The 25,672-nt window shown below is 41.2% G+C and overlaps 2 protein-coding genes across 7 annotated transcripts in view; both read right to left on the bottom strand.

Moving 5' to 3' along the window:
• Nucleotides 1-10,869, bottom strand: part of SPPL2A (signal peptide peptidase like 2A) — a 28,150-nt gene extending 17,281 nt beyond the window's left edge. Inside the window, exons 1-5 of one of the 5 annotated variants that reach the window (XM_063345814.1) lie at nucleotides 10,512-10,869; nucleotides 6,742-6,861; nucleotides 5,285-5,467; nucleotides 4,377-4,466; nucleotides 950-1,083 (exon numbers count right to left, since the gene is read on the bottom strand). In XM_063345814.1, the coding sequence (XP_063201884.1) occupies nucleotides 950-1,083; nucleotides 4,377-4,466; nucleotides 5,285-5,467; nucleotides 6,742-6,861; nucleotides 10,512-10,565 (581 nt within the window). In that variant the 5' untranslated portion in view covers nucleotides 10,566-10,869. Of the gene's footprint in view, nucleotides 1-949; nucleotides 1,084-4,376; nucleotides 4,467-5,284; nucleotides 5,468-6,741; nucleotides 6,862-10,161; nucleotides 10,476-10,511 lie in introns of those variants that run through there. The other 4 variants (XM_063345815.1, XM_063345813.1, XM_063345816.1 and 1 more) reach the window with 4 other exon arrangements.
• A 1,713-nt stretch (nucleotides 10,870-12,582) lies between these two features.
• Nucleotides 12,583-24,734, bottom strand: LOC134520820 (CDC42 small effector protein 2-B-like). Of its 2 annotated transcripts, none has more exons than XM_063346662.1 (4): nucleotides 24,051-24,734; nucleotides 22,363-22,576; nucleotides 21,836-21,937; nucleotides 12,583-21,296 (listed from the first exon to the last, which is right to left on the bottom strand). In XM_063346662.1, exons 2-4 carry the CDS (start codon nucleotides 22,414-22,416, stop codon nucleotides 21,222-21,224), a joined length of 231 nt encoding a protein of 76 aa, XP_063202732.1. In that variant the 5' UTR covers nucleotides 22,417-22,576; nucleotides 24,051-24,734; the 3' UTR covers nucleotides 12,583-21,221. The 2 variants fall into 2 exon arrangements, with proteins under 2 accessions (XP_063202732.1, XP_063202733.1); XM_063346663.1 differs by having other exon boundaries at nucleotides 24,274-24,734.
• Nucleotides 24,735-25,672: the final 938 nt, after the last annotated feature.

Here is a 25,672-nt window from a genome sequence, read left to right as displayed (position 1 = left end):
ATACAATCCACTCCCTGTTGTTCTGGGGAGCAAAGCACTAGAACGCCACTGAGAACGGGGAGCCCCAGGTAGCGACACACAGTGCTCCATTCAGTGTCCGCAGACATCCAAGAAATACTGCAGAATATGCCTGAAAGGCCGGCTATATCCAGTTAAACCCCAGACTAGACACAGTTCTTGTGCATCGAGTGTGCTTCACTTCACTAGGCAAAGCAGCACACCCCCCAAGCACAGGGCAGAAACCCTTACCACCCCTCTTGTCCCTGCATTTCCCATTTCCACTCCCGCCCCTTCCCTGCACCGGGACTGCTGCTGCCTCCTTGCCCCAGCCCAGTCCTAGAGCTGCCATTGCCCCCGGCTCTCTCGCTCCACCAGATAACGCACAGAGCTGAAGCAGATAAGCCTGGTTGGACTTTTAACTGTCTGGAGCCACCCAGACACAACCCAACAGCGTTCCCCGGGGCTCCCAGAGACAGCAGTGCGGTGCAGAGACGTCCCAGAGGGTGCTGCACAGCCAGCTGGGATGGAGCAGTTGTACAGATCCCTGCCAGCACAGGCACTACATACAACTATGTGTGTACCTCTTGGATCACTGGATTTTAAGTGTGTGATTGAAATACCTACTTTCTATCATGGATATTGGTGTATTATGATGCTAGTTATAGGGTATTTGGTAATTTGTCAAAAAGTTAACTCATTCCTCCTCCCAAGAGCTGTGTTATCCCCCAGGGACTTTTACAATCTACTACTCAAGGTTCCTCAGAGACCTACGTGATTCTTCAAAGGTCGCAGTGCTCAAGCATTTCATGGCAAAGCAGCTAATTGCACGTAGATGTTCTAATTTTTTAACTACCAACCTAAAAGAACATAATTTCTCACTGATCATAGTTACAGTCTTCACAAAATTTGTAGTCCATGTAATTTAAGCAGTTCTGTTTAACAAACTTACAGTTCTGCTACTCCGCTCCAGTAGCCTCCTAGTGCCACTGTGAACACTGCAATTAGGAAGATGACAACCATACTGTAATCAAACTCTGGCAAAGGTGGCGAATACAGAGTCACGTTAACTTCACTTCCAAGCGCCTGAAAAATAACATACAGGTTGGTTCATAAGGACAACAAAGAAATTACACTGCTTATTTTCCAGCAAGACGCACATCATGATTTCCTGCTCCACACAATGCCGAGAGCAAGTTTTCACCTTACTGCACAAGACATCCCATATATTTGCCTCAGTCGTTGCAAAGAAGCAATGCTTTCCATGCTGCCTTTCTGGAAGGTCAGGTTTGAACATAACCCTATTACTACCGCTGTGGAAACAGACCACAAGGCAAAATGGTACTTCTCTGCATTCTTTCAACACTTCTCAGAAACTGTGCCTCTAGCCCAAATGCTTTTCATCCCCCAAATATACCAAGTACTATCAAAGACATCTGCTCTGCACAAAAGCATATCCGAGTCAATCAACTTGAAATACAAACTCGCAGGTCCACTGAGATATCAGCAGGTCTGCCTCTAGCTCTTGACACCACTAAACGCACAGTTCAGATGCGGGCACGATGCTATACAGGACACAGTGAAAACTCAAGGTGGCAGAAAGTTATGTACTACCAGCTTTACACAAACGTGATTTGAGATGGAATCAAAAGAAAAGAAAGCAGTTTCACACTACTTAAAAAATGTAAAACCAAGTAAAAAACCAATAATCTGAAGGGCACTGAAGAAGATGGTAGGGAGCGCAGAGACGTAACTGGTACCGAATTGTACAAAAAATCTTGAAAGCAAACCCAAGATGCTTCCACTTGACTGAAAGGTGAGATTTAAGAAGCAAAGAAAGGATGATAATTTGACAGGAAATGGGATGTGGTAGGGAAGAAAAGGTTGCTGTTGTAGTCAAAGTCAGTTAAGGTGTCTAAAGCAATCCTGCAGTGAAAACAGACTTTAGAGATGCAGCAGAAAAATGGATTTGTTAACAGGCTGCATGTGGGATAAAAGCAGGAGGGGATGAACATGCCAGACACGTTTGGCTATAGGAAGATCAAACGGGCAGTGAAGAGACTGAATGGGAAGCCGCGTAGTGCAGTGGAATACACTGGCCATATGTGAAGAAAGCTCATTCAACTCAGCATCTGAATTATCTAATTATGGTTATTAACCTTACTGCAGGCTAAAGAAGTCAGAATCATTCCTTTGCCTGAAGTTATGGAAGTTCAGAAAACAAGAAAGAAAATTAAATTCTAGTGAAACATTGAAGTTGTACGAAGTGGAACATAACATTAGACAAAGGCAAAAAAAACCCTAGTCAAATTACAACATCCTGTATGTAAAGAAACAAAAAAAACCAAAACACAGACGGACACAAAAAAGCTCCAAAAAAACCCAAGAAACCTAAAGGCTTATACATTTTTAGTATTCAATTCCAACATGTCTTATTCCAGTTTTTCCTTTAAGTTTCATAAATCTTATAAAGCATAATTCAGATTAGAATCTAGAGTGATTGTTCCTTTTGTTCCTATTTGTTTTGCTCTTCACTAGAAACTTGCAAAGTCTCAACTTCCAGCACAGAGAACGTCAGAATCAAACACATCACATCAGGTAACTCCTCTGCAAGACAGCGGGCCACTAACTAGGAGGTTTATAACACTCTGCTACTGCTGTCAAGACTCATAATAAGCCTGACTTGCATGAAAGCTAAGAGATGAAGTCTTCTGAAAAAGTAGAAAGAATGCTTTGACAAACCAGCTACCCTCAGACTGGTACTGTCTCTCTCTTCTAAATAAAAGGAGAAAGTTGGAAGCCTTGAAAAGAGTTAAAATAGAAATAGAACCGTTGCTGGAAGAGTACGATGGCTCCCAGCTTCTAAGCAGCACATATCATTCAAAACAACAGCTGCCAGTCACACGACAGAAGACTTTGACCAAAACTACATCAGAACTAGTAAAGATCACTCGTAGTCTGGGCTGTGTTTTATGAAGGCAGTCTCATTATAAGACAAAACCAAATTCTTTGATTCAACAGCAGTGTGAGACACCATCTGGCACACTAATCCACTAGCAAAGTTACACTGGTGAATTACTACAGCTGTACAGAAGTGATTCCACATGACACCAGCCAAGAGAGAGGTGCAGAGAAGATTCAGAACAAATGAGGGATCTAACTCTGGCCTAGTTTCCTTTCATGTTAGTAGGGCGCATCTTAAGACCACTCAACTGGGGAAACAACACTTGTCTTGCTTGAAGGAACAAACCTGAAGACAGAGGACAACCCGAACCAAAACACAGTGTTCACCAAGACTATGTCAGACTGGGGACAGTCATCACAAACCTTCAGTCATGTCAATGCTCGGCAAGAACCAATCTTCAATGGGAACAGGCAGTAAACAACCAAAGTCCTATACATCTAGGCATGGTTTCAGTTTGCATACTTACCTAAGACAACCTCCCATGGCAGCTCTGAAGGTTAAGAGCAGAAATGGTGAAGTGAGCTTGCAAATTCAATCCAAGCAGCTAAGACTAGACAGGTTAGTGCTAGCCTCTGCTATTCACAGAAAAACACATGCAGTGCAACTCCTGCCTAGCAAAGCTGTTTTAACACTAAATAAAACACAAAACAACAACAAAATAACACCAGGAAAAGCCACACTGAAGAGAAGAGACTGTTTTCTTTAAAACCCTCTGCCATATTCTGTATCCTAATATTACATGTCAAGGAAAACAAACTCCAAACACCCCCAAAACAAACTCCCCTGCTTACAAAGCGTAGGAGATACCACAGCTGCCACATTTTAATGAGACAGGCTTGGCATCTCACCACAAACTCATCAGCAGAAACTCAAACTATACTGCCAAACTCCTCTGTAAGAGCTGCTGTCACGCCATATAAAGAGAGCTCTCATCATCTGGCAAAGACAAAACCACCCTCACGCCTTCCCTCAAGATCCAACCTGATAAGGTACTGCTTGCCTGAAAGATATCGCGCCAGCAGATAGAAGCTCAGCTGCTCTAGCTTCTGTGCTGCAGGAACAGCCCTCTCAGGCTATAGCTCTTGACGTACATCAGGCATCTGCAATTGTATACAAATCTGCTGGAAGGCTGATAATCTCGTTTAGCAGGAAGACTTCTAAGATTACCCTCCCTCCAGTTAGGTATTATGTTTCCCATTCTTAGTGTTCTAATTAATCATTCTCTCAAATTAACCTGAATAGGAAGACTAGCACTTCCACGACTTAATATCCATCTTCTTCTGTGAGACTGTGAGCAGTATCTATGCACATTCAAATGAGGTAGACATCCATATCTGACCTGAAATTATTTTATTTATTTGTTCAAAAACATAAGTTTATACAAACCAGAACATGCTGGAATTATATTACTCACCAGCTGCATATCTACTATGTCACTATATCTTATAAGAGCAACTGGAATAGTCACATCTTCAAAATCAGTCTTGTTATCTGAAAGAGGAGACTAAAAGAGAAAGTGTCAGTGATCACCCTGTTGAACCTACTTGCAAAGCAGGTTAGAACCCTAAAAGCAGATTATCCTTTAAATTTCAGTGTATTGGGTGTGTGTGTGTGCTTATTCATCACTTTTTGCAAAAGGTCAATGAAGACAGATGTACTTAAATCAAAACAGGTGATACTACCAACACATCTGGATTCATAAAGTTCTTGTGCTTTTATAGTACCACAAGGGATGATCAAAACTCTGCTTTTATTCTCTATGCTTTTAAAACAGATTATCTTTTTATGATAATCACATACATTCATAAATTGAAAATATTTGTAAATGTTGCAGCTGTAATAGAGAACAACAAAGCAACAGAATTATCTGTAAAGGTATCTCAAAATGCCTTTTTTTATTTCCAATTTTGGATTACATTTTCCTGGCTTATTTTTGTCACACTTGTCTAAAACAGTATCACCTAAGATTACAGGGAGTTCAGAGGACACTAAAATGAGGGAATGATAAAGACAAGCATTTGCATTCAGAAACATGACTAAAGATACAAGGGACAGATTAAAAATGCAATTGAGCTGTACATTCTTTTAGATGCTATAAGACAGCGTTGCACAGAGCTTGGAACGACCCTCTCGGTCTCAGGACCAGCAGTCGAGCCAGCGCAGCACCCTGTGGGGCAGGTTAAAGGCTCAAGCTGGAATCCCACACATCGCCAGGGTCCTCTGCTTTTGGGGTTTCTCTCAGCTAACCCTGCACAACCCTCATCAGGCCAAATAGGTGAGATACTCTTTCACTACAGAAGAGAACTGGCTGATGTAACTTACCAGCCTAGGTTTACTGGCAATCAACAGCATTTTAGCACCTGAACTTTGTGCAATTCTTGCTTTCTCCAAAAAAGTGCAGTTTCCTCTCATCACGACAACTGCTTTGTCCTTCATTGAGCCAGAAGGAACTTCAGAAGAATTGCAGAGTACCGTAGAAGTCAGGTTTTCCAAAGGGCTGAAAGTCTGCAGTGAAGAGGGAGAAGAGGAACGTGATGAAAGTAGGAAATTTGATGCTATGAACTAATCTAGAAGACATTACTATGCTCCCTAATTTGAGGTTTGCCAGAAAGAGGCATAACAGAAAGGAATCATTAATTCAGGAACATAAAATCAGAGCAGCAGTTTCTGCAGCCTACAATACTGAGGGACACTGAGAGCAGAGTATAGCCAAAATATCTGTTTCCAAATGCAATTTCATGGCAGTTGTTGCTGTAATTTAAACATAAGAAACTGCTTATATAGGAAAATAACTGCTTGCAGTTCTGGGGAATCCAGTGTACGCTCTGTGATATTTCCAGGCTTCACAAGCCAAAAGAGCACTGACGGATACAACAGAACCAGAGTTCTGAAGTACAATGCTTGTTCAAAAACAGTTGGTGAGCCTGATAACACATTACTTCCTACAAAAGAATTTAAAAAAAAATAAATAAAAATTTCTATCCTTATTTCAAAGTTCAATTCCATATTGACAATTATTTTTAAATTATTGTCAGTTTTCTTTAGTTAGTCAAAACATCCCTGGGGACAAAGTAGCACAGCAAAAATGTTTGGGGCAGACAAAAGGTTTTTACTCTGTTTTACACTGAGTTAACCTGCTAATGAGTGACAGAAGGGGAGAGAAGACTGACTTGAGTACTTCCAAACACAAAATATTTCCTGTTTATAAGAAGAATGCCTAAAGAAAAAAAAAAAAAAATTGTTTCTGCCTCACACCCTAGTTTGGCTCAGAGACACACACTCAGAAAACACGGCATGATGATACATTCCAGATAATCTCCTATTCCACCAGATGCATTCAAGACGATTAAAGAGAACATCAAACTGATGAATCAAAGTAAGAAAACTGTTTCACAAGTTTATATCATTTTTTGTAAACAAATAAACGGAAGTTTTACTCCCAAATCTAAAACATGGACATACTGATAATACTGGAAGAAAAAAAATTTACAATATCAGTTGAATATATAAACATATTTAAAACCAGTTCTAAACACAAAGAGAGAATCACCTTTGTAAACTTTAGAAGCTGACTTTTTAAAGTACAGAAACGCTCACTACAGAGATTTTATTTGGGAGAGGGGAGGGCGGCGGGATAGAAGAGGGACACCACACAACCCAAACAGGTAAGCATTCAATGTAGCACCTATTTAACTCAAAATTTTGAAGACCAGTTATAGCTGACGCAAATTCATATTGCATTCTAGTTTTCTTAGGCAGTATGATTCTAAGGTACTTACAGCATTGTCCAGGCTCTTTGGAAGAGATACCCAATTGGAATTGTAAATTATGCAGTAATCCTTTGTTACTGGAGGCACACCATTTCCAGAAGCGTGCAGGATCCCCTCATCTGCAGCTACCTGCAATAAACCAGCGAGTTCCAAATTAAACAAAGTTCAGAATATCAGTATACAGATACTCCTCTAAAAAGCTGTTAGGAAGAGAAAGAGCTGTTCGGAGAAAAGGAATTTATTCAACTAATTATTTTACATAATGATTGATTCCACGAGAGATGGGTAGCTTGAAAGCAGGATGGAAAAATAGTAAAAATCAAGTCACTGTAAATACAATGTATCTGTTACATGTACAGTTCATGTCACCAAGTAGAATACCACCAAGAAACCCAGGCAAATTATTTCAGATTCTGTATCCTATACTTTCCAAAAAGTGTAAAATTTTGCACAGAAAGCAATTAAAACAGTACATGGAAAAGTGGATTGAAGTCTTTCCCTCATTGCAGACTCCAGAATTTCCCCTACTAATGAAGGTTTATATGGCAATTCCTAGAGTATTTTTTATCAAATAACTCTAAACACAAAGAGATCAACTAATGTACTTTCAGAAGAATCTGTGTAGTTGAGGAAATACTGGTGTTTCATAAAATCACTCTTCAGAGTCCTTCATATGTTTTGTGTTATTTACTAATATATACGAATTTTAAAACTTCTGATAATTTTAGGGATACCTACTTCTCCCCAAACGTGAATATACTAACGAAGGTCAGGTACCTAAGTGGATAAATGAACAGACTAAGGATTAGATGTTGCTACAGCTGCAAAGCGGTGAAAACAAATAAGCGTCATTTGTATCTCAAAGAATAATCACCTTAATAAAACTGGGAGATGATCTCATTTTGACTGTTCTTCTAGAGAGAGAAACTGACCTCAGTATCAGGAAGTATCAATAGATTAAAAAAACCCAAACAAACCAACAACCAAATCCTGTTGTAAATGTCACATTTGCCTGAAAGAACACCGAGATATTAAGCTAGAAGCAGGCATGGGTAAGGGGGGAAAGCCCAAATGTTTGTCCGATGAACAATGCGAATCATTAGCCGTGCTATAGAGGCATTTCTCCTCAGGCTAGTGTATCAGTATTCTGCGGCAAGTGAGAACTAGAGAGAAAAGAAAAACATGTGACAGTATTGTTTCAGAGGTTTATGTCTGCCTGGGTTGAATAGCAAAAAACCTTCTTCAGAGGAATCCATTATATTGGCCATAGCGCGTGAACATCTGCTGGGAGAACTGTGTCAAAGGGCCTGAGCACATTAACTGTTTAACATATAACAGTCCTTCAGCTGTCAGCTAAAATAAGTTGTTCCACAATTTACAGTCAGCACAAAAATTACCAAGCTTCCTTCTTAAGTGCACTCACCTAAAAGTGTAAGCTAATGGCAAATTAAAAGCAATAAAGACTTCCAACAGGTGCAAACCCCAGATGTTTCCATCCATTAAAAGCTCTTTCTGCTTCATGAAGTAGAATAATACATGTTTTCTGGGCTCCCGGAAATCAAGCGTTAATGCCACACAAGCGTAAGTCTACCTAGAAGGAGCGCTTACACGCTTATTCGATATGCATGTTTTGTTTGGCAAGCTTCCTTCTCTGGGGATGAATCAGGAACCAAAATTCGTGCTCACGAGATGTGGGGAGGGAGGACCACAGCATGACGTTTACCCTCATGTATTCATCAGCATTTAGAAGCTAAAAATGAAGAGAAACACTACACCTCACTTGGAACATCTCCACTGAAATCCTGTTGCATCCAGCTGAACTTTTATTATTTTCCAATTGCTTCAGCATCCTTCTTTCACAACAGACAAGGGCCACTAGTTTGGGTGCATGGCCCTGCAGTCAGCTGTGCTGCCCAACAGTATAAAACAAATCTTACTCTCAGCATAGGCGCAAAGGAAAAATTTCTTATTGAGCACATTTTCAATCCCGTTACTTTAAGTAGAAGACTAAGAGTGTGTCCACAAAACCACTCCTGAACAGATTAACCTGCGTCCATCGGCTGACCTGCTCCCCCATAAAAACGCTCCCACGTGGCGCAGAGGCGTGACCACTCTCCTCACCTAAAGGGGCATCAGCATCTCCTTTCCCTCCAGGTTCAGACAATTCCCAACACCCCCCCACCTTCAAACAAATGTCTTCCTACTTCTGTCAGCTGGCTCCCCCATCATATTTCCTTCCTTTACCACCTTTAAACTTTTCTTGTATAATTTTCCTGTATAATATCTTTGATATAGAAGAAGACATCTCATACTGTCTCTTAATCCTTATTTTTCCTAACACATCCCTGTCAGTGCAGGGACATAAGCTTGGGCTGACTGTTGAGCTTTGGAGCGCACTGGTAAACCCACCATGTAGAATACTGTAGATGAACCAGTGGACACAGAGACAAAACCAAGCCTATATTTACAACATCCGTCACAGCATATAAATAAGATGTACAAGAAATTCAAAGGTACAGAACCAGGAGAAGGTATTTTGTATGTAGCAAGTAACAACGTAAACCTCACAGAAATGTAAAAAGGTAAGGAAAAATTAGGCACGAACAGAACAAGCACCATTTTGTAGTTCTGCCAGTGGCCCCGTGACACACAAACTGTCCCCTCTTCCCTCCCTCCGAACATTGGGACCCAGGGGAACATGCTCAGAGAGCAGCAGTGGTCCTTCCCCAAACACCCACTGCCTTCCCCAGCATCAGCTCCCCATGCTGTTAGTCTCAGGACACTGTTCTTGAGGCTGAATGACCAGGTCTAACGCTCACCACTGCTACAACCGCGTTTGTGGAGCAAAGGAGGAGGCAGGACACGGGGCCTGGAGTCTTACAGGAGGGCAGGAAAAGCTCCTTCCCTTGTCAGCAGCAGCAGACCACTAGGGTGAGGAGCAAAGCCACTCTCAGAAAGCCCCAGCGCAGCCGATGACAGCTACCTGGGGCTCACAAACAGCGGGGGAATGCTTCGCAGAGACACGAGCTGCTTCACCCAAAGGTGCTCTCAAGGCACTGACGGACTGCGCTGTGCACCTACTGCTGAGTACATCCACACTCCTGACACGGGAAGGTGCCCTGCCTTACCAAAACAAAGTAAAAATTATGTTAAAAACGAGCCAACAAACAAAACCCCAACAACAAAACCTTTTAGTGAGGCAGCATTTAACACAAACACGCCTTTCACACTGCTGAAGATCACAGAGATCTGTGCCTTCCACTGCTCCATGGGGCAGAAGACGAGCTACCGCGTTCCCACAGGGACGAGCACCTGTGCGCAGGGAGAAGATGCCCCACACAGGAGCCAACATGGCACCGAAGGTGAACAAACCGAAAACCAGGACACAAACACACGCCACCACCTAACCCGGCATCCCAATTTACATACCTCCAAAAACAGCACCAGCCTTTATCTACCCAGGCACCCGGCACGTTTGTTATACACACCCGCCAAGGCGTGACAGGAGCCGGGCCGGGCCTGCGCCGCCCGGGGAAGGGGAGCGGGCCGGGGGCCCTGCCTGACGCCGGGACACGCTCCGGAACCGCGTCGCCGCCGAGGCGTCGGGGGCACAGCCCGGTCCGGCCGGCGGGAACGGGAGACACGGGGCCGGGTCCCTCAGGGAAAGGTTCCAGGGACAGAGGGACCCCCTCGGCCGGCTCCGCCGCCGCCGCCACCCGCGGCCCCGCCGCCAGCCCGCACCCGGCGCCCCCCGCGGCGGGGGCAGCGCAGCCGCTTACCGTCGGGAGCAGCAGGCCCCATAGCGCGGCCCACAGCAACCCCGCGGCCCTCATCGTCCTCCGCCGCCGCCCGCTCGGGGAAGGGCCTCGGCTGGGCTCGGGCTCCCCCCGCGGAGCCTTTCACCGCCGCCGGCTGCCGGCGGGGCGCCACTTCCTCTTCCGTCCGCCGCGGACGATGGCGGCTGCTGCAGGAGCTGCCGGCGCGGGCAGCGGGACGGCGCGGCCCCCTCGGCCCGGGGCGGTGCTGCTGGCGGGGGGGACGAACACCCCGGGCCGCCTCCTGCTGCCGGGCGTCCCCGGGCCGGGTGCGAGGGGTCTGCCCTGAGGAGGGCCCCGGCCACGCGTGTTCCCGCCGGCGCTGCCCGGCGGCCCCCCCGCGTTGCTTGTTGCCTTGTGCCTTCTGGCGGTCAGCTTGTCGTGCCCCGACCCGGCAGCTTCACCGCCGGCGGGTCTGGGGTGCTCAACGCGACATGAAACCCTCCACAGCCGTTAGAAATAAAAGGGAACGGTCGGGTTTGCCCCAAATCGGAGTATTTCACCTCACCCCGTCTGTCAGGGTGACCAGGCCCTGGGGGCCGCGGTCTGTCTGCAGGGCGAGCAACAAGTACAAGAAACAGCAAGGCCCGGCTTATAACAAAAGTTTGAAGGGAACTTGAATTGTTTGCACTAAAAAAAAATTTTAAAAAAAATATAAAAATTCAGAGATGTCTTCCATGCTTTGAAAGCACAACAAGGGCTGCGATGCAGCAGCTGGAAGAGCCAGCAATGATTTGCAGGAAGGAGACAGACCAAAGCAGCTCTGTGATTTACCAGCTGAGGAAGTTGAGCAACGTCTTTCCTGGAGGTTTTCAAGCACTGGTTATGCCAAAGGGCTGGGCTGCCTCGGGGCCAGCGGGCACGGGGAAGGGGAAGAGGCAAAGATAGGAAAGATTATGGGAAAAAGGAGGGGATGTGGCCATGGTCAAGACAGCGGAGGTGTGAGGGAAGAGAGAGGCAAGAGGATGAGAGCTCATCTGCAGTCCAGCATTTGTAAATCAAAGCCTAAAGTGGGTAACCCACCCGCTTGAGTGGCTCACAAACTAAGTGGTTATTAGTTATTACCACAGAAGAAGGAGGTTCCTGCATGTGTGGTTTTCCCTCTGTGTGAATTTAAGGACAAAGCCATGTAAAAATATCTACAGGGAACAGTTCCCACCACAGTATGGCAAATTTTCAGTAAGTTGTTCTGTTGCTGCAAAAATCTTCATAACATTTACCTACCTGTAAATAAGTAGCGTTTTGATCAATACGGATATTTTGATGATAACAAGCAAACTCTCCCCCAGTGACAACGGAACAGGCCTATGCATCTTGTAGACTTGCTACACTGCAGAAGCGTGTCTAACAATTTACTGTATTTAAACAGTGAAAGATAATGGCACACCATGACACAGCTAATAATTCATATTCCATGCAGAACTGGTATTTTAAAAAAACAGCTAGTACATTGTCCATCTGCGTGTTTCTATTTTGGTGCTGTTGTCAGAGTAACCACGACATTTTATACCAACTGCTCTCTCTACTTCTGAATCTAACAAGATCTGGATGACAGATTAATGCAGATTATTTCAATACATCTATAAATTCTGTGATCTGTAAAGAGAGAGGGGTATGTACACCACAGTGTATTTCAGGCATGGAAGAAGTGTTTCATTTGAATTGGAAGCACGTAGCTGCTCACAGGATCAGATTCCACAGGGTGTCCTGCCCTACCAAATACTAATCCCGCTCCTTGCGTTCCCCAGGAAAGCACAGCAGTTTTTATTCTGTCTGCAGCTGAAAAAAAAAGTGGACCAAGGAGAAATACTAGAAGTACAATTTCCTTTTATTTAAAGGAAATTGCTGTCCCACGAAGTGTACATTTGGTTTGATCTCCCCTGCCTCGATGCATGTTTAAAGGTATTGTGTAAGCATCTCCTAGGTTAAACGCATTCCCCGCAGTCCAGTGGGACTGTGCAGGTTAGAAATAGCTGCACTGAGGAGCCCTAGCGTTAGCTCAGGACATGGGCAGCTCATGATCAGGACATCAGTAAAACCTTCTTAGGTAATCTTTATTGGCAACTTAAGTAGTCCATAATTTTTACCGTTAGCTTCAATATGTAACCAAAACTAAAACCAGATGATCTAGTCTCAGATTTCAGCACTATGAGAATGACTAGATTTTATTCATATATGTTATTTCCAATCCCAGGCAGAAGAAACTAGGTTATAAAGACCTTCAGAGCCTGAAGAATGACTTAAAAGCCTAAAAGGTTTTTTTTTCTTTTCTTTTAATTTTTCCTCCAGTTTTAAACCTGAAATTCTTTATTTGGAATGAACAATACAGCTTCTACTCATAATCCGTGTAAAATACAGAAAATCCACACCAAGAATTGCATCCTTTCTATACCACCATAATTATTTCCATCAGAGAAAAGAAGAGAAACAACACTCGGAAAAATCCCTTTCCCAACCACATCAACATGAAATAAAACCTGTCACTCAGCTCAGGCATTCCTGAAGCATTTCAAAGCGTTAAGGAACAGAGATGTTTAATGTAGGCTTTGAGCACATTAGTTAGAAAGTGAAAACTGAAACTAAATAACAAAAAAGAAACTGCTTGAATAATAGTATACATGCATATATTGAAATCCTGTTTAAAGGGATCACGAAATTATCGCTTCCATCCCCCTGCCTGTTTTCCACTATACACGCACACTTTTAAACACAAATTATTTGACTCACAAGGAAAGACATCCAGAACATTTTCCCTTCAAATGCCATTCTCCTGATTCTCCCATTGCATTAAGTGCTACTTTATGTTTTTTTCATATTTATCAGCCTCTCGGCTTTTGAGTAAATTTATTCCAACCAATCTCCTTTTTCTGTTCCTTTCCCTGTATATCTAATTAAATTTGCTATTTTATTAGCTTAACTTTGAATTACTGTCTAATTCTGTTAATTTTGCATAAAACACCACAATCAGAAAATAGTTGCCTTGTTAGGTAGGCAGATTTATACAGGTGGCTATCTGCATTAGATATTTAAGAGAACACACTGCATAATTTTAAAAGGACTGCGATTGCAAAACAGTTATGTCATACAAAAAAAAAATCATAAGGAGAGGATTTGGGGTTCATTAATCAATAAACAAGCTTCAAAGGGATGAAGGAATTGTTAATATGTTGTATTAATTTCTAAGAACTAAGAGAGAACATTGACCCAGATACTGAATGTAAATGTATTTCTAAGAAATTCAGTGGGTGGTAGAGTAATTAGGGCAGAATAGAGCAGGTGACAAGGAGAAGGAAGTGGCTTAACCAAAGAAAATTTTATCCCACCCTATAAACAGTCTCTTTCAGTGCTTCATATTTTCACAGCTTTTTGGCTGGAGCCTGGAACAAGACAGCAAGATAACACTGTGAAACCTCTTGATCAAAGTGACATGGGGAACATCATTACCAAAACCTGCCATCTCTGTGAGACACACACACACACACGGCAAACATGAGGACACATGCAACAGCCTGATGGGATCTCTATCTCCTGGCAAGAAAGTGATCCAAAACAGAAAGACTGGTATTTAAGAATTATTTATTAATACAAACACACGTCTAGCAACTTTTCTGCATGTACTAACAGCCTTATCTGAACACCAGTAAATACCAGTCCTTGCTAGCAAGAGATACCCTAGTTCACTGGACATTATGCAGTGGAGAGAACAGCCAATTCAAATGCATTTTCAAAGGGGATGTTTAAAGTAGTTGAAAGAAACTAGTGAAAGCCTTCCTCATATGCCATTATGCAGGAAAGTCACATTAGCATGCATTAATGATGGACTGTAAGCCTTACTTTCGAATTCTATTTTCGAGCTTGTATCACACCCTCAAAGGTATTGAGTCAGGTTTTAATATTTCCTGATGGTAGAGACTGCGAGGGTAAACATGGGTAACTGCATTTAAAAGCATATTACTTTCACCATTAATATGCAGCTTCAGTACATGTTGAGACTGGACTTTCAAACTTACATACATATAGTAGATCAATTTTTTACAAATAGACTTCTGTCTAGAACAACTGCCATTGTTTTGCCTGCTCTACGAATCCTTAATTGTAGACAGCTCACTGTGAAGAGATTAATTACTGATTATCAGTATAGTCTTCATTCACCTTTAGACTCAGCTCAGGTAAGTTATGTAAAATGTACGTGTCTGTCTTAAGCACCAGCAAGATCATATGCATGTAAATACACTATTAAAAAAAAAATCCAAACACTTTTTCTAGCTCTTTGATGAAGAATCTGAAATTAGTTAGTCATCCACTTGTACAAGCTAATGTCAGCTTTAAAAGCACACCAAATTCTCTCTCAGTAGTTTAAATGTAGATTTTAAGTCAATTTTTTTAACTTCCAGTAAGCCAGAGCAATCATACTAATTTCAGTTTAAAAGAATGGATTATTTCCTTCCACATTACTTAAGATGAAGGTCTAAATATATACATATATATTAAGACATACATATTAAAATAGTAAAAGACATAATTCAACCTTTTTTTTTTTTTGCCCCTGAATTAGGGTGGGCCCTTAATAATACTAACCTTGATTTTGTTCCCTTTGGATGTATATGCAAATATCAGAGGAAAGTTAAAATCTGTTATAAAGAGAGTATTCTTCCCATTTACATTGTTTTAATAATACAAAAATATAATTAAAAAGGTTCACTGAGTAAAGGAGTTTCAATACAGCTGTGTGGCCTTGACTTCATGAGTAATTTAGAGTAGAGGTCTCAACAGACACCTCAAAGTTGTTCTTCTTGTCCATCTGTTACTACTGTCTTCTAAATGGGATTAAAACTAGGTTCCCTTTTGAAGTACATTTTTGGGTAACATTTTAGGATTTTGGTCACGCTGATGGGATGCGCAGAAACAGGATGTATGGAACAAGGGACAACAACAAGGTGTTCAGCAGCCATACTGCAATGCTGGAGAAAAGCCAGTTAGTGCCGGGTTTAGGCAAGGCAGAGTCGGAAGCATACCATGCCATGGGTGCCCTTGACACCCCGCTCTCCCTCAGAGGGCACAGTTTTTTGTTATAACATGATTTTGCTCATCTAGAAGTTGCCAGGTGAAGACAGCAGTCCTAGTTCGGTGCCAAGCACGTCAAGTTGGGAGCTTTTTTGGCACAAGAACACATACGAGTAACGTCCCTGCCTACTCAAAGTGCTTTCATTATTTTCTTTCATGTTTCCTTCCTCTACGTATCATTGGGAGCAAAGGTCTTAATGGAAATCTGGTGTAGCCATGGTGATCTCCTCAGCCTGCAGAGAGTCCAGGAGAACATCACCCAAACCTCCTCAGGCACAAGGAAGTCTTCATGACCTTTCAGCTCCAACCCATCCATACTCTCCCAACACCTGGAAGCTCAATATCAGACGGATCTAGTTCATTTCCCTGAAGTTTTAGCAACATGGTGAAGGCAAATACCTTTTTACTACAGCTATTTTGTATTAACTCTAAGTTTTATTTGGTTTTTGTTCCACGGAGGTAGCATTGGGTGCAGCAGGCCTCAGCATTTAGAGCATCTGCAACCTCACACTCATCAGCAAAAAAGAAAGGCACCATCTTGTCTTCCAAACATATACCTGCCATCACTCCGCAACTGCTGAAACCGAAGCTAGCTTTCTGGGCGGCTCCATACTTTCTAAAAACAGCTTTGTGAACCACTGCAGGAAGAGGATACTACCATCCATTAAAGTTACGCTGGCAATCTGTGTCTCAAAGTCCCAGCTTAGTCATGCATTTAAGTGCCCAATTTCCTCCATATACCAATTATGCACACATTACGAGTATTTTACAATTGGTATCAGCAAAGCTGTCCTGTGCATTGCAGATAACAAACATTGACAGGCACATGTTCTGTTCCCTGCTCGTTCCTCATAAACATCTACCACATTGCCCCTCTGTGACTTCTACACTTGCCTCACTTGTACATCTCATTTTTCTGAAATTCCCAATCAGCCCATTAGCCTCTCTGACCACCTTCCCTGGAGCACGAAGAATTAAGCAATAACAAGGAGACTTTATGTTTTCACACAGCTAAGTACAAAACTGGCTCAGAGCTGCATGTGGTGATAAATTTAAGTAACTCCGCAGCTTAAGGCTCTTTTGAGGGAACAACTGTCCAACAGTTGTTCCTAGAGAGGACCTATTCTATACAGGACTAGGAAACCTTTTACATATACACTATAACCACATGAATATCAACAGGAAAACTACTGATGTAACTAACTTGGGCCTTGTGTGCCAGACTAATTACTGTGTATGAAGAAAGGGCAGTTTGTCTGCAGAAGCCCAAGCCCAACCACTTAGAGCATTTCCTTCAGCGCACAGGGACTTCAGCTGTAGAGGTAAGCAGCTGAAGTTTTGAATTTCAAGCATTAACTGTTGCTTTGGGTCTAAACTCTGTTGATCCAGCCCTTGTATTACAACAGAAAGGTACATAGTAAGAGCAGCACTACAATTGCAAGGAGTTAAAAATGCAAGTCTCCACTTTTAAAAAAAAATAAGTAAATAAGAAAGATTTATTCTAAGCAGCCTTGGTTGTTTGTTGTTTTTTTTTTAAATTTATATTTACAGTTAGTCTGTTTTCTGCCCTGAAACCAATCTGCAATCTAATGAACCAGAATTTTCTTGTTTCAGGACTCCACACCTTTGACATTAACCCTTAGCGTGTGATTCACTTGTCTTACAGATTTTTTTAATTGCAAGTCTACCTTCAGGAGGCATAAACTAGAAGCATAACCTAGTAAAGCAGAGTACTGCAAGTATTCCTTCTAATCAGTCCCACTGAAGAGTTTGTTCTCTGGAGAAGATACAAACGCTAGGAAGGAATATCTAGCTTCTACCTCCCATTCCCTGACTGCCTAACTTTATCTGAATGATTTCATAGTACAGTGCTTTAAACAAGTGCTTGAGGCTCTTGACTAACCAAGTGTGCAGAACCACAAAGTATCGGGAAGCCTTACAGGAACTCACTCACCAGAGACCCTTTTGACACCACTGTAACACAGCACTGTTTTCTTCCTGTAGTTCATCTCATCTATCTCCACAGAGATTACAAAAGGCAGACACGACTGTTCTTATCTTCAGCTGTTGGGTTTTTATGTCAGTGTCACAGTGCTGATAGCAAAGTATATTCAAACACAATCAAGAACAGCCACCAGATCATCTTTCACTGACAGATTTGACTTTTTTCCCCACTGGTGTTACTGTATTTAGTAACATATAATGAATTTAATAAACATACCTCCACAGAATTTAGCATTGTCAAATTGTGCTTATTCTTGCTGGCACAGTAAGATTAAAGGTATTTGTTAATCTCTCAAACATTTTTTGTCTCTATGGAGTGGAAGCTACAGAAGCACCTGATGGTCCAATATGGCAAGACCATAAAAACGGATAGCACTACGTGCCTGAGTTGCAAGTTACCATATTACAGGCTAGCTTGGAACATAGCATGCCACCACATAGGTGTTATAAAGCTTCTCTACAGGAGGTAAAGAGATATACTAGGTTGTGAAAAAGCCAAATACCTTTTCTATATACTGACTGCAGCTTTATGCAGCATTATGGGATAGTCAGTAAAGCCTAGCAGGGACATCAAGGAATAAGACAGACAGTATTTAAAATAATAGTTACTTCCCCAACCCTACTTTTTTTATTTTTTTTTTTTAAGGAAGCAAACAGATACAGTGCTGAGACTCTACCAGACAACACATAGACGACTTGATTCTGCTCCGCTTGCAAGTTATTTTACTTCTGACTACAAAAAGAAATCATAAAATGCCATCAAGTCAGAGCACTAATGTTTCATTGCCACATTGTGTCAGTGCAAGATCTTCACAGCCTACAACACAGATTAAAAATTTGGATCCTTTGGTCTTATTTGCTGTATTTTATTCCAGTCAAGCTCAAAACACACAAAATAAACAAGCCAACCCTGCAATAGAGTAACAGCTTGCAGACAGCAAAGACTTGATGTAAAATTGTGCTCCCTAGTGGAGAAATCTGATTTTGTGCAATAAAAGTTCAAGCCATGCTGATCCACCCGTTTGACCAACAGGTTTTCAGCGCAGAGAAAATACCAAGATTTTCCACAATATGAAAAGAGCACAAGTGCCTAGTTCAACAGATTTATTATAACCAGGATAGGTTTATACCCAGTTACATGACAGATTACAGCTAGATAAGGCTTCTAAATAGACAACAAAAAGCTACCTAAGCATGCTTTTTTGTTTGTTTAGATTTTAAAGATAATGTTTTTTAAAATACAAATAGCAAAACATTTCCTTTTAATGATGTGACACTTTAATGTGATCCTATGTAGTCTGATGAAAATAGGTTGGTTTTACACCAGATAGTGCTACTTGGTTTATGTAATAAAAACTAGGATTTTTTTATAAATAAGGGTTTAATAACAAAATTCTCTGTTGAATTATTTTTAGAGAGAAGAATTGACATGATCACTGACTCCTTTATTTCTATTTCTGTGTACACCGCTAGTCTTAAACATACCAAACGGGTCTTCAGGAAATACTAATTTGTGTTCAATTTGTCTTCTTACAGTGTTAACAAAATTCAACCCATTTCCTTCATGACAGATGCCTACCGCTACTTTTTCTGGGCAGGTATGGAGCAATAAATGTATGAACTCAATTTAATAGCAGATGAATTAGAATCTATTCTTTAAAACAACTTGGCCATTTTATGCTTCCTCAACAGTATGCAGGATTTAGCTTCTTTGAACTCTGTACTTAAATAGTCTGTTGGAATAAGTCTGAAGTTAGAAGACAAATATGAAAGACTTAAAGCTAAATGTACAGCTAACTCATGCTAATTCTAAAATATATTAAAATTCAGCATGCATTCTAATTCAAGAGTAAAGATCTAGCAAGACATGGATATTAGGTTTCTCTTATGTGGTTGCAGAATGTTACCATGAGCTGTTGACTGTTACAGAAAGTAACGTTCTCTCTTCCTCTTTGTCCCTTACAGATGAAATATGGTGGGGAGAGGTTTAATTTTGAATGCATACAGAAACACAGAGCTACCTTTCATCTTTTAAGTTCCCTAGCATACTCATAAAAATCAGGCTAACAATTCAGCAGTCTAGATTTGAGAAGTATCACAAGCCACAAACAGAATCATACAAGATAAGAGATTTACCAGATAATTTTTTTTTTTTAAATGGAAAAAAAGTTCATAACTGATCTTATGCCTAGAGCAAGAAGGAGAGCGTCCCACAGACTTCCAGCATAACTAGTGCTGATATAGCAGTAATTTAAATGCCTGTGTTTAGTTAATCCCGTGACAGCAAGCAGATTTCCTAAGTTTCTGCACTGGTAGCCATTCAGAATTTTGAGCTGGCGAACAGTTGCCAGTGATCGGGTAAAAGAAAAACCTAGCTCTACTTCAGCTGTTTTGTCATATCACTTAATAGAAAGGTTAATAAGAACTAGGTAAAACAACCGCATTTTGGGTATGGGTAAATATTTATATCTACTTATTTAAATATTTATGAAGTGCTCAACTCTGCAAGACACTGTTGCCATTTAATATTCTCCTGCAAGTTTTCACAATATCCTTTAAGTTTCTGTTCTTCACATGGCTGTATCACTTAAACCATACACAAAAAAAAGCTTCAGTTCATCCAATAAAAAAAACCCACACCAAACCAAAAACCAACTTCAAACCAGTCTCAAAATTAAGAGGCCAGAAAGACAAGCGAGATATCCCTTGAAGTCCTGTGTAGTTGCAGTTACATATAGGTAACAGAGTGATCTTAAATTTAAAATTCAATAGTAGTCATGCAAAATTAATACACAGTTGTGAGCATATTGTAGCACCACTTGAAGTTAACTGGTATGTTTTATTAGCTCTGCTGTAGTAATACCTGTCAGTCAGACCAGTGCATGTATGGAAGGGAGGCAGCCCAGTAACTGAGAGAAATGTCTGGTTTTTTAAGCCTCATTTGAGAGGGGGTATGTTTGAAAAAACTCCATTTTTAGCTACAAAAGCGTTATCACAGCAAAGCAGAAGTTTCACTGGGTTTTGCAGACTCAGCTAACAGTATTATGTTAAGAGTTTGTTCACCATGAAGAGACATTTAAAAAACACACCAAAGTATGGCTTAGTAGATTTATGCATTAGGTTGTGAGCCATCTAAAAAAACAAAACCAAAACCAGGTACAAAGTTATATTACAGTCTATAAGATCCTACTTAGCAATTCAGCTTAGCCCACGTAAGAAGTGCAAACATGTGATATCTTCCAATAAATCAACTTCTGCATTTCCTGAGGAGAGAAAAAGACAGAGGCCAAAACTCCACACAGTTAATACTGACTTGCAATCCCATCCTACAAGACACCTGTGTGAGGTTTTTGGGATGCAGCTAGGAAGTCATCCACAGTGACAAATTACAGTTGCTGCTACAACACTACCACAACAGACCATTTTAAGGATAACTTACAATAACTCCTTCAGAAGCTATTGTGCTAAGAACACCAAAGCTTGGACTGACCTATTTATAATTCAGGTACTCTCTCTGCTCCATGATAACGAGGTTTTAGAGAATATGAAAGCACAGTCCAGAAGGTCCTCATAAGACAGAGCAGACTTGAGCCTTCTCTCAGTTTCCTAGATCTCAACAGTCGCAGACGTGCCGTTTGTGTAGCCACCTTTAGACTTCATGTGTTCCTGAATCGATACAGCCTAGGAAAAAAGTTTATTAGAACATGCATCTGAAAGTCTGGTTGCCAGAGCAATTATTCAACATATCAATTTGAAGAGGCAGGTGAGACATACGTCTACAGTGCTGGGTCCCAACAGTAGTAGAGAGAAATAACAACTAAACACAGGATTGCTAAATACTATTTTAAGTCAGTGCATGAGATGGGTCTTGCTATCCAAAATCCACTTATTCTTACATCCTTCACCCTGGCACAGCTTTGACTTCAGGGTGATGTGTTATCTGGACCTAGTGTCAAGTGAATCCACAGAATCCTTATCCAAAAAGGTTCTCATCATATGTACATGTACTGGGGAAATGACCACTTCTTGCTGAATATATCTTCCACAGTATCTTATGTTTACAAGCCAAAGGACAGTTCTGTTCTGATGCTATTCTATTAATAAAAAAAAAAGAAAAGTCATATTTTTCTCTCTCTTACAGTTATCCAGTATTTTATTGGCTACCTTCTCTGCAGGTTACCGAGTAGAGACTTCTGCCTATCCAAGAGGTGCACACTTACCGATGAATAGTCACTACTCATCTCTCTTGCCCCAACATGTGCAGTGTGTACAAAGTTCATTGGTTCTCCTATCATATTCCGGTCCAGTCTCCGACGCCTCTTCTGTAAGAAAAAGGATATTTTAGGGGTCTATTCAGAAAACATGCTCAGATTTCAGAGAGAAACAGGCTGCTAAGTTAAAAGACAGTCAGTAGTGACCCCTAATGACTCCTCATTGCAACCTGGCTGAAGTTTCACACTGTTTGCAGTAACGGAATGTCAAAGTCACTTTTATTACTGCTAATTGAATTTTAGCAAAAGCTTACTTTAGTGTTGGAAAGTCAGGGCCTGAGAACTGCAAACAGTCATATGGACAAAGCTTCTGGCAAAACGCACATAGTTTAAACATAGTTTAACAGGTCTGGTTTTACATTTTGCATTACTAATCCCAAACTAAATAAAACAACATGACAATGAAAGTGTTTTCCACATAACTGAAAGTAAAAATTTCAAATATGATAAAGGATGGCAGTTGTGCATCTACCTACCGGCTGGGGCTGTTCACCATTGCACCAATTAAAACAAACCAGGAATTCAGTCATTATGTTTTTCAGTAGGTAATGAGGTCTTGTTAAGTGTAATTATTTCTCTAGGAGTTAAAGCAGTACAAGGACCAAAATGCAGTTTCTAAAGTGAGTTTAGGAAGGAATTGCTTGTGTAGATTCACTTGTAAAGATCACAGAAAGCATCCAACAGGTACACCTGCAAAGAGATTATTATTTAAATTTATACTAAAGTATATCAAAGTCTTATAACAGTTATTGAGCAAGAGACATTTCAGAAGACTAAAACAAGACCACAACATTCTTAAAACATACCTGGATAGAAGAGTAGCATCAATTTAAAATCAATGTTTGTGTCAGAAATCAGGGTTAAGAACTCTGCATGTTTACTCCCAGACAGACAGTAGTATAAGCTCCCGTTTCTTTACAGAAGTGTAATACATGCAATGCTAGAATTAAGTCAGGTCTTGTTTAAGAGTTTGTGATCTGGTTGTAAGCAGAGCTAGCCAATACTTATGAACTATTTAGTATTTCAAAAGAAAATATCTTTAAAGTACCACAGATTGAATGCTCAACATTTACAAACTGGTGCAAAAGAAAGTTTCCTTCTTACCCCTGATACAATAACTCTTCTTAGACATAGAAAAGCTCAAAGTAAACTCCAAAAAGCCCTTAGAAGAGAAAAAAGAAGAGCTTTGTATACCAGCATCAGAACCTGTTCATCAGACGGAGCCTAGAGCTTCCCAGAATGTATAAAACTATTAACACAATGCTCCTGAACTGGATACACAACCAGGAAACTCAGACTTCTAAGTGCCCTGAAGCTACAATAAAAAGCAACTTTTCAGCAGTTACTGACTTCATATCAACTATTTCATACCCCATATCATTAAAAAAATATTATAACATTAATTTACAAAGAAGGCTCCTTTCCAAGGCTTACAGCTTAACGGAAGTTACAGCTTCATCAATTCAGTCTTTCTGAACCCTCGCTGAACTCTTCACAACCAAACAGCCTCAGCTTCCCCCTTCACAGGCATTTCTTATGTAGTCCCACAATTATGTAATTAGCACATCTATTTCTTTCACCTTTGTGGTTTTCTTACACTTCATCACTTCTCACACTTCAAACAGATTTTTTTAAATTTCTGATATTTATCTATCAAAGCATTTGCTGAGTTTGCCTCTTAGCTTTAGGTGGCCTATATGATGCATTACTGCAGAATGTGCCATATATTATTCCATTTTATCCTGGGTGGTTTTAATACAATTAATTATCTGGCTCAATTATCATTTTTCACCTCACTTCATCCTCTCACAACAGTCTTTATCACCACTGATGCCTTGTTTGGGTGCAGCAAAGAAGGGACAGTGTCCCACACAATATAACATGCAGAAGCCAAAGCTTTTGCCTACAAATTAGTTGCGGATTTTTTGTGTTTATTTCATGTTAAGGAGACTGCATCAAAGCTAAGATTTTTTTAAAAATCATAAAGTGCATCACTGTATGCTGATAACCTATTTTGAAAGCAGGCTGACTGAAACGAGCATCAAATTAGACAGGGAAACATCCCCATCCCAAAATAATGTTTGAACGCCTACTCTCCTCCCGCCGTATCCCCCAGCACTTGGCCATCGACCTCCGTGGGGCTCCATGCATACCCAGGTCTTACCTGCTGCTCCCAGTGCGTCCTCGCAGGACGGTACCTCCTCATTCAAGCACTGGCATGCAGCCAGCTCCTGTCTTGGCAACTCCAGTGCATTTACAGTTCATATTCCCGGGTTATAATTAATCCTGACTGCTAAGCAAGAATGCTTCACTGTGATCCCATACCCTGTGACGGTTCCTTCGCTCTGTAAGGCGCTGCAGAAGTCTGCTGTGCGCTTCACGCTTACCTACAGGTGTCAGAAAAGCAGAACGGAACCCAAAAATAGCGCCCCAGTTTGGCGTCAGATTTGTGGAGCTGTGCAGTTTTCTCAGCACTATCCATACAGCCTGTGGCTCACTTCCACCCCTGCGGCAGCTCTGCAGGTGTCCTCCTGGCACACAGCAGTGTCGGACGCCTTCCTGTTGTCTTTTACAGCAGAACTCTTCTTTTCCTCTGCAGGAGTCAGAGTATCATCCTCCAGGACAGGGATGTTTGCGCCAGAGCACGGGACACCACCTTCCTCCCAGAGACTCAAGGTTTCCACACTAACTGGATGAATTTTAAAAACATCTTAATGCATTCAGGCTCACCAAGGACTAATAAAAGCCAACAAGAATCCCCAAACCGAGGAGAAAACAACATTTTGTCACTGTTGGCACACAGACCAGGATTGGACAATATCCTGTTGTTCTTTCTCTCTATTTTTCACCATAGCAGCAGCATCATCGAGGAGAGAGAGACAAAGGGCCAGGGAAATGGCTAGCACACGCAGACACAGATGTTGAATGCGATGGGCAGGATGCTCAGCCATTCCAGAGTCCGTAGCCTTAAAGCGCCTGAGAGCTTTATAAATGTTTAGATACGCTGTAAGGAACATTACATCCAATTTGTTCTACTGTTGCTGTGTATTAATAAGTATTCAAAATATTCTTGTACTTTACTTACAAAATATTAATTCTATATGAAGTGGAAGATGTTTGCCTGAATCAAAACAAAAGAATTCTCCCTTTCCATAGACAAGAAATATGCACGGTAATCTTGCTAAATAACATCCCCTAAACATATCTATTTTTCACAATTGGTCTTTAGACTCGAGGTCTGATCGTGACAAATCCTTGACTCTGAGCTGTTAGTGAAAGACAATGAGTGTAAAGTTTGTGTATATTATCACATGAGACGCAGGCTGCAATCACCCTGCACCAGCCGAGTTGTTCAGTTGTGGTAACTTCCAAATCTAGTTGTTGCCATTTTCATTCCAGCTCTCAGCACTGAATTGATGGGAGAAGCGTATTTCAGCCTAATTGCCTTCCTAAAAACCACTGCACTTCCAATTTGTTTGTTATCCTTACTTTGCTGATTTGATATTTACATCATGTTAAAATACTGAAACAGTTGTACGTTTACATATTTGAAGAACAAGGTACGGTAGAAAACAATGGAAATTGTATTTGCAGATGAAAAAAGTAGTTTTGAACACAGAACTTGAAGAGTGCATCTTGATTGGTGAAAGGTGAAGTGTAAGAAACTATAAATGATCAAGACTTTGGAAGAACCTTGGAGCCAAACAGCTGAAATCATGCTGTAGAGCGAGTTTAACAGCTTGGAAATAGCATCCTGATTTTACTAGTATATGTACAGATTGCAGA

This window comes from Chroicocephalus ridibundus, chromosome 9 (assembly GCF_963924245.1).
Source record: "Chroicocephalus ridibundus chromosome 9, bChrRid1.1, whole genome shotgun sequence".
In the NCBI taxonomy this organism is placed as follows: domain Eukaryota; kingdom Metazoa; phylum Chordata; class Aves; order Charadriiformes; family Laridae; genus Chroicocephalus; species Chroicocephalus ridibundus.
Note: the sequence above shows the minus strand (reverse complement) of the source record. Positions and strands in the feature narration are given on the sequence as shown.

Bases quoted from the DNA above. Each gene is read 5' to 3' on its own strand.
- LOC134520820 (XM_063346662.1), bottom strand. From the start codon at position 22,416: ATGACTGAATTCCTGGTTTGTTTTAATTGGTGCAATGGTGAACAGCCC. The intron at 21,938-22,362 runs GTAGGTAGATGC...TTTTTCTTACAG, and splicing joins ATGGTGAACAGCCCCAGCCG to AAGAGGCGTCGGAGACTGGA. The intron at 21,297-21,835 runs GTAAGTGTGCAC...CTTTTTTCCTAG, and splicing joins TGAGTAGTGACTATTCATCG to GCTGTATCGATTCAGGAACA.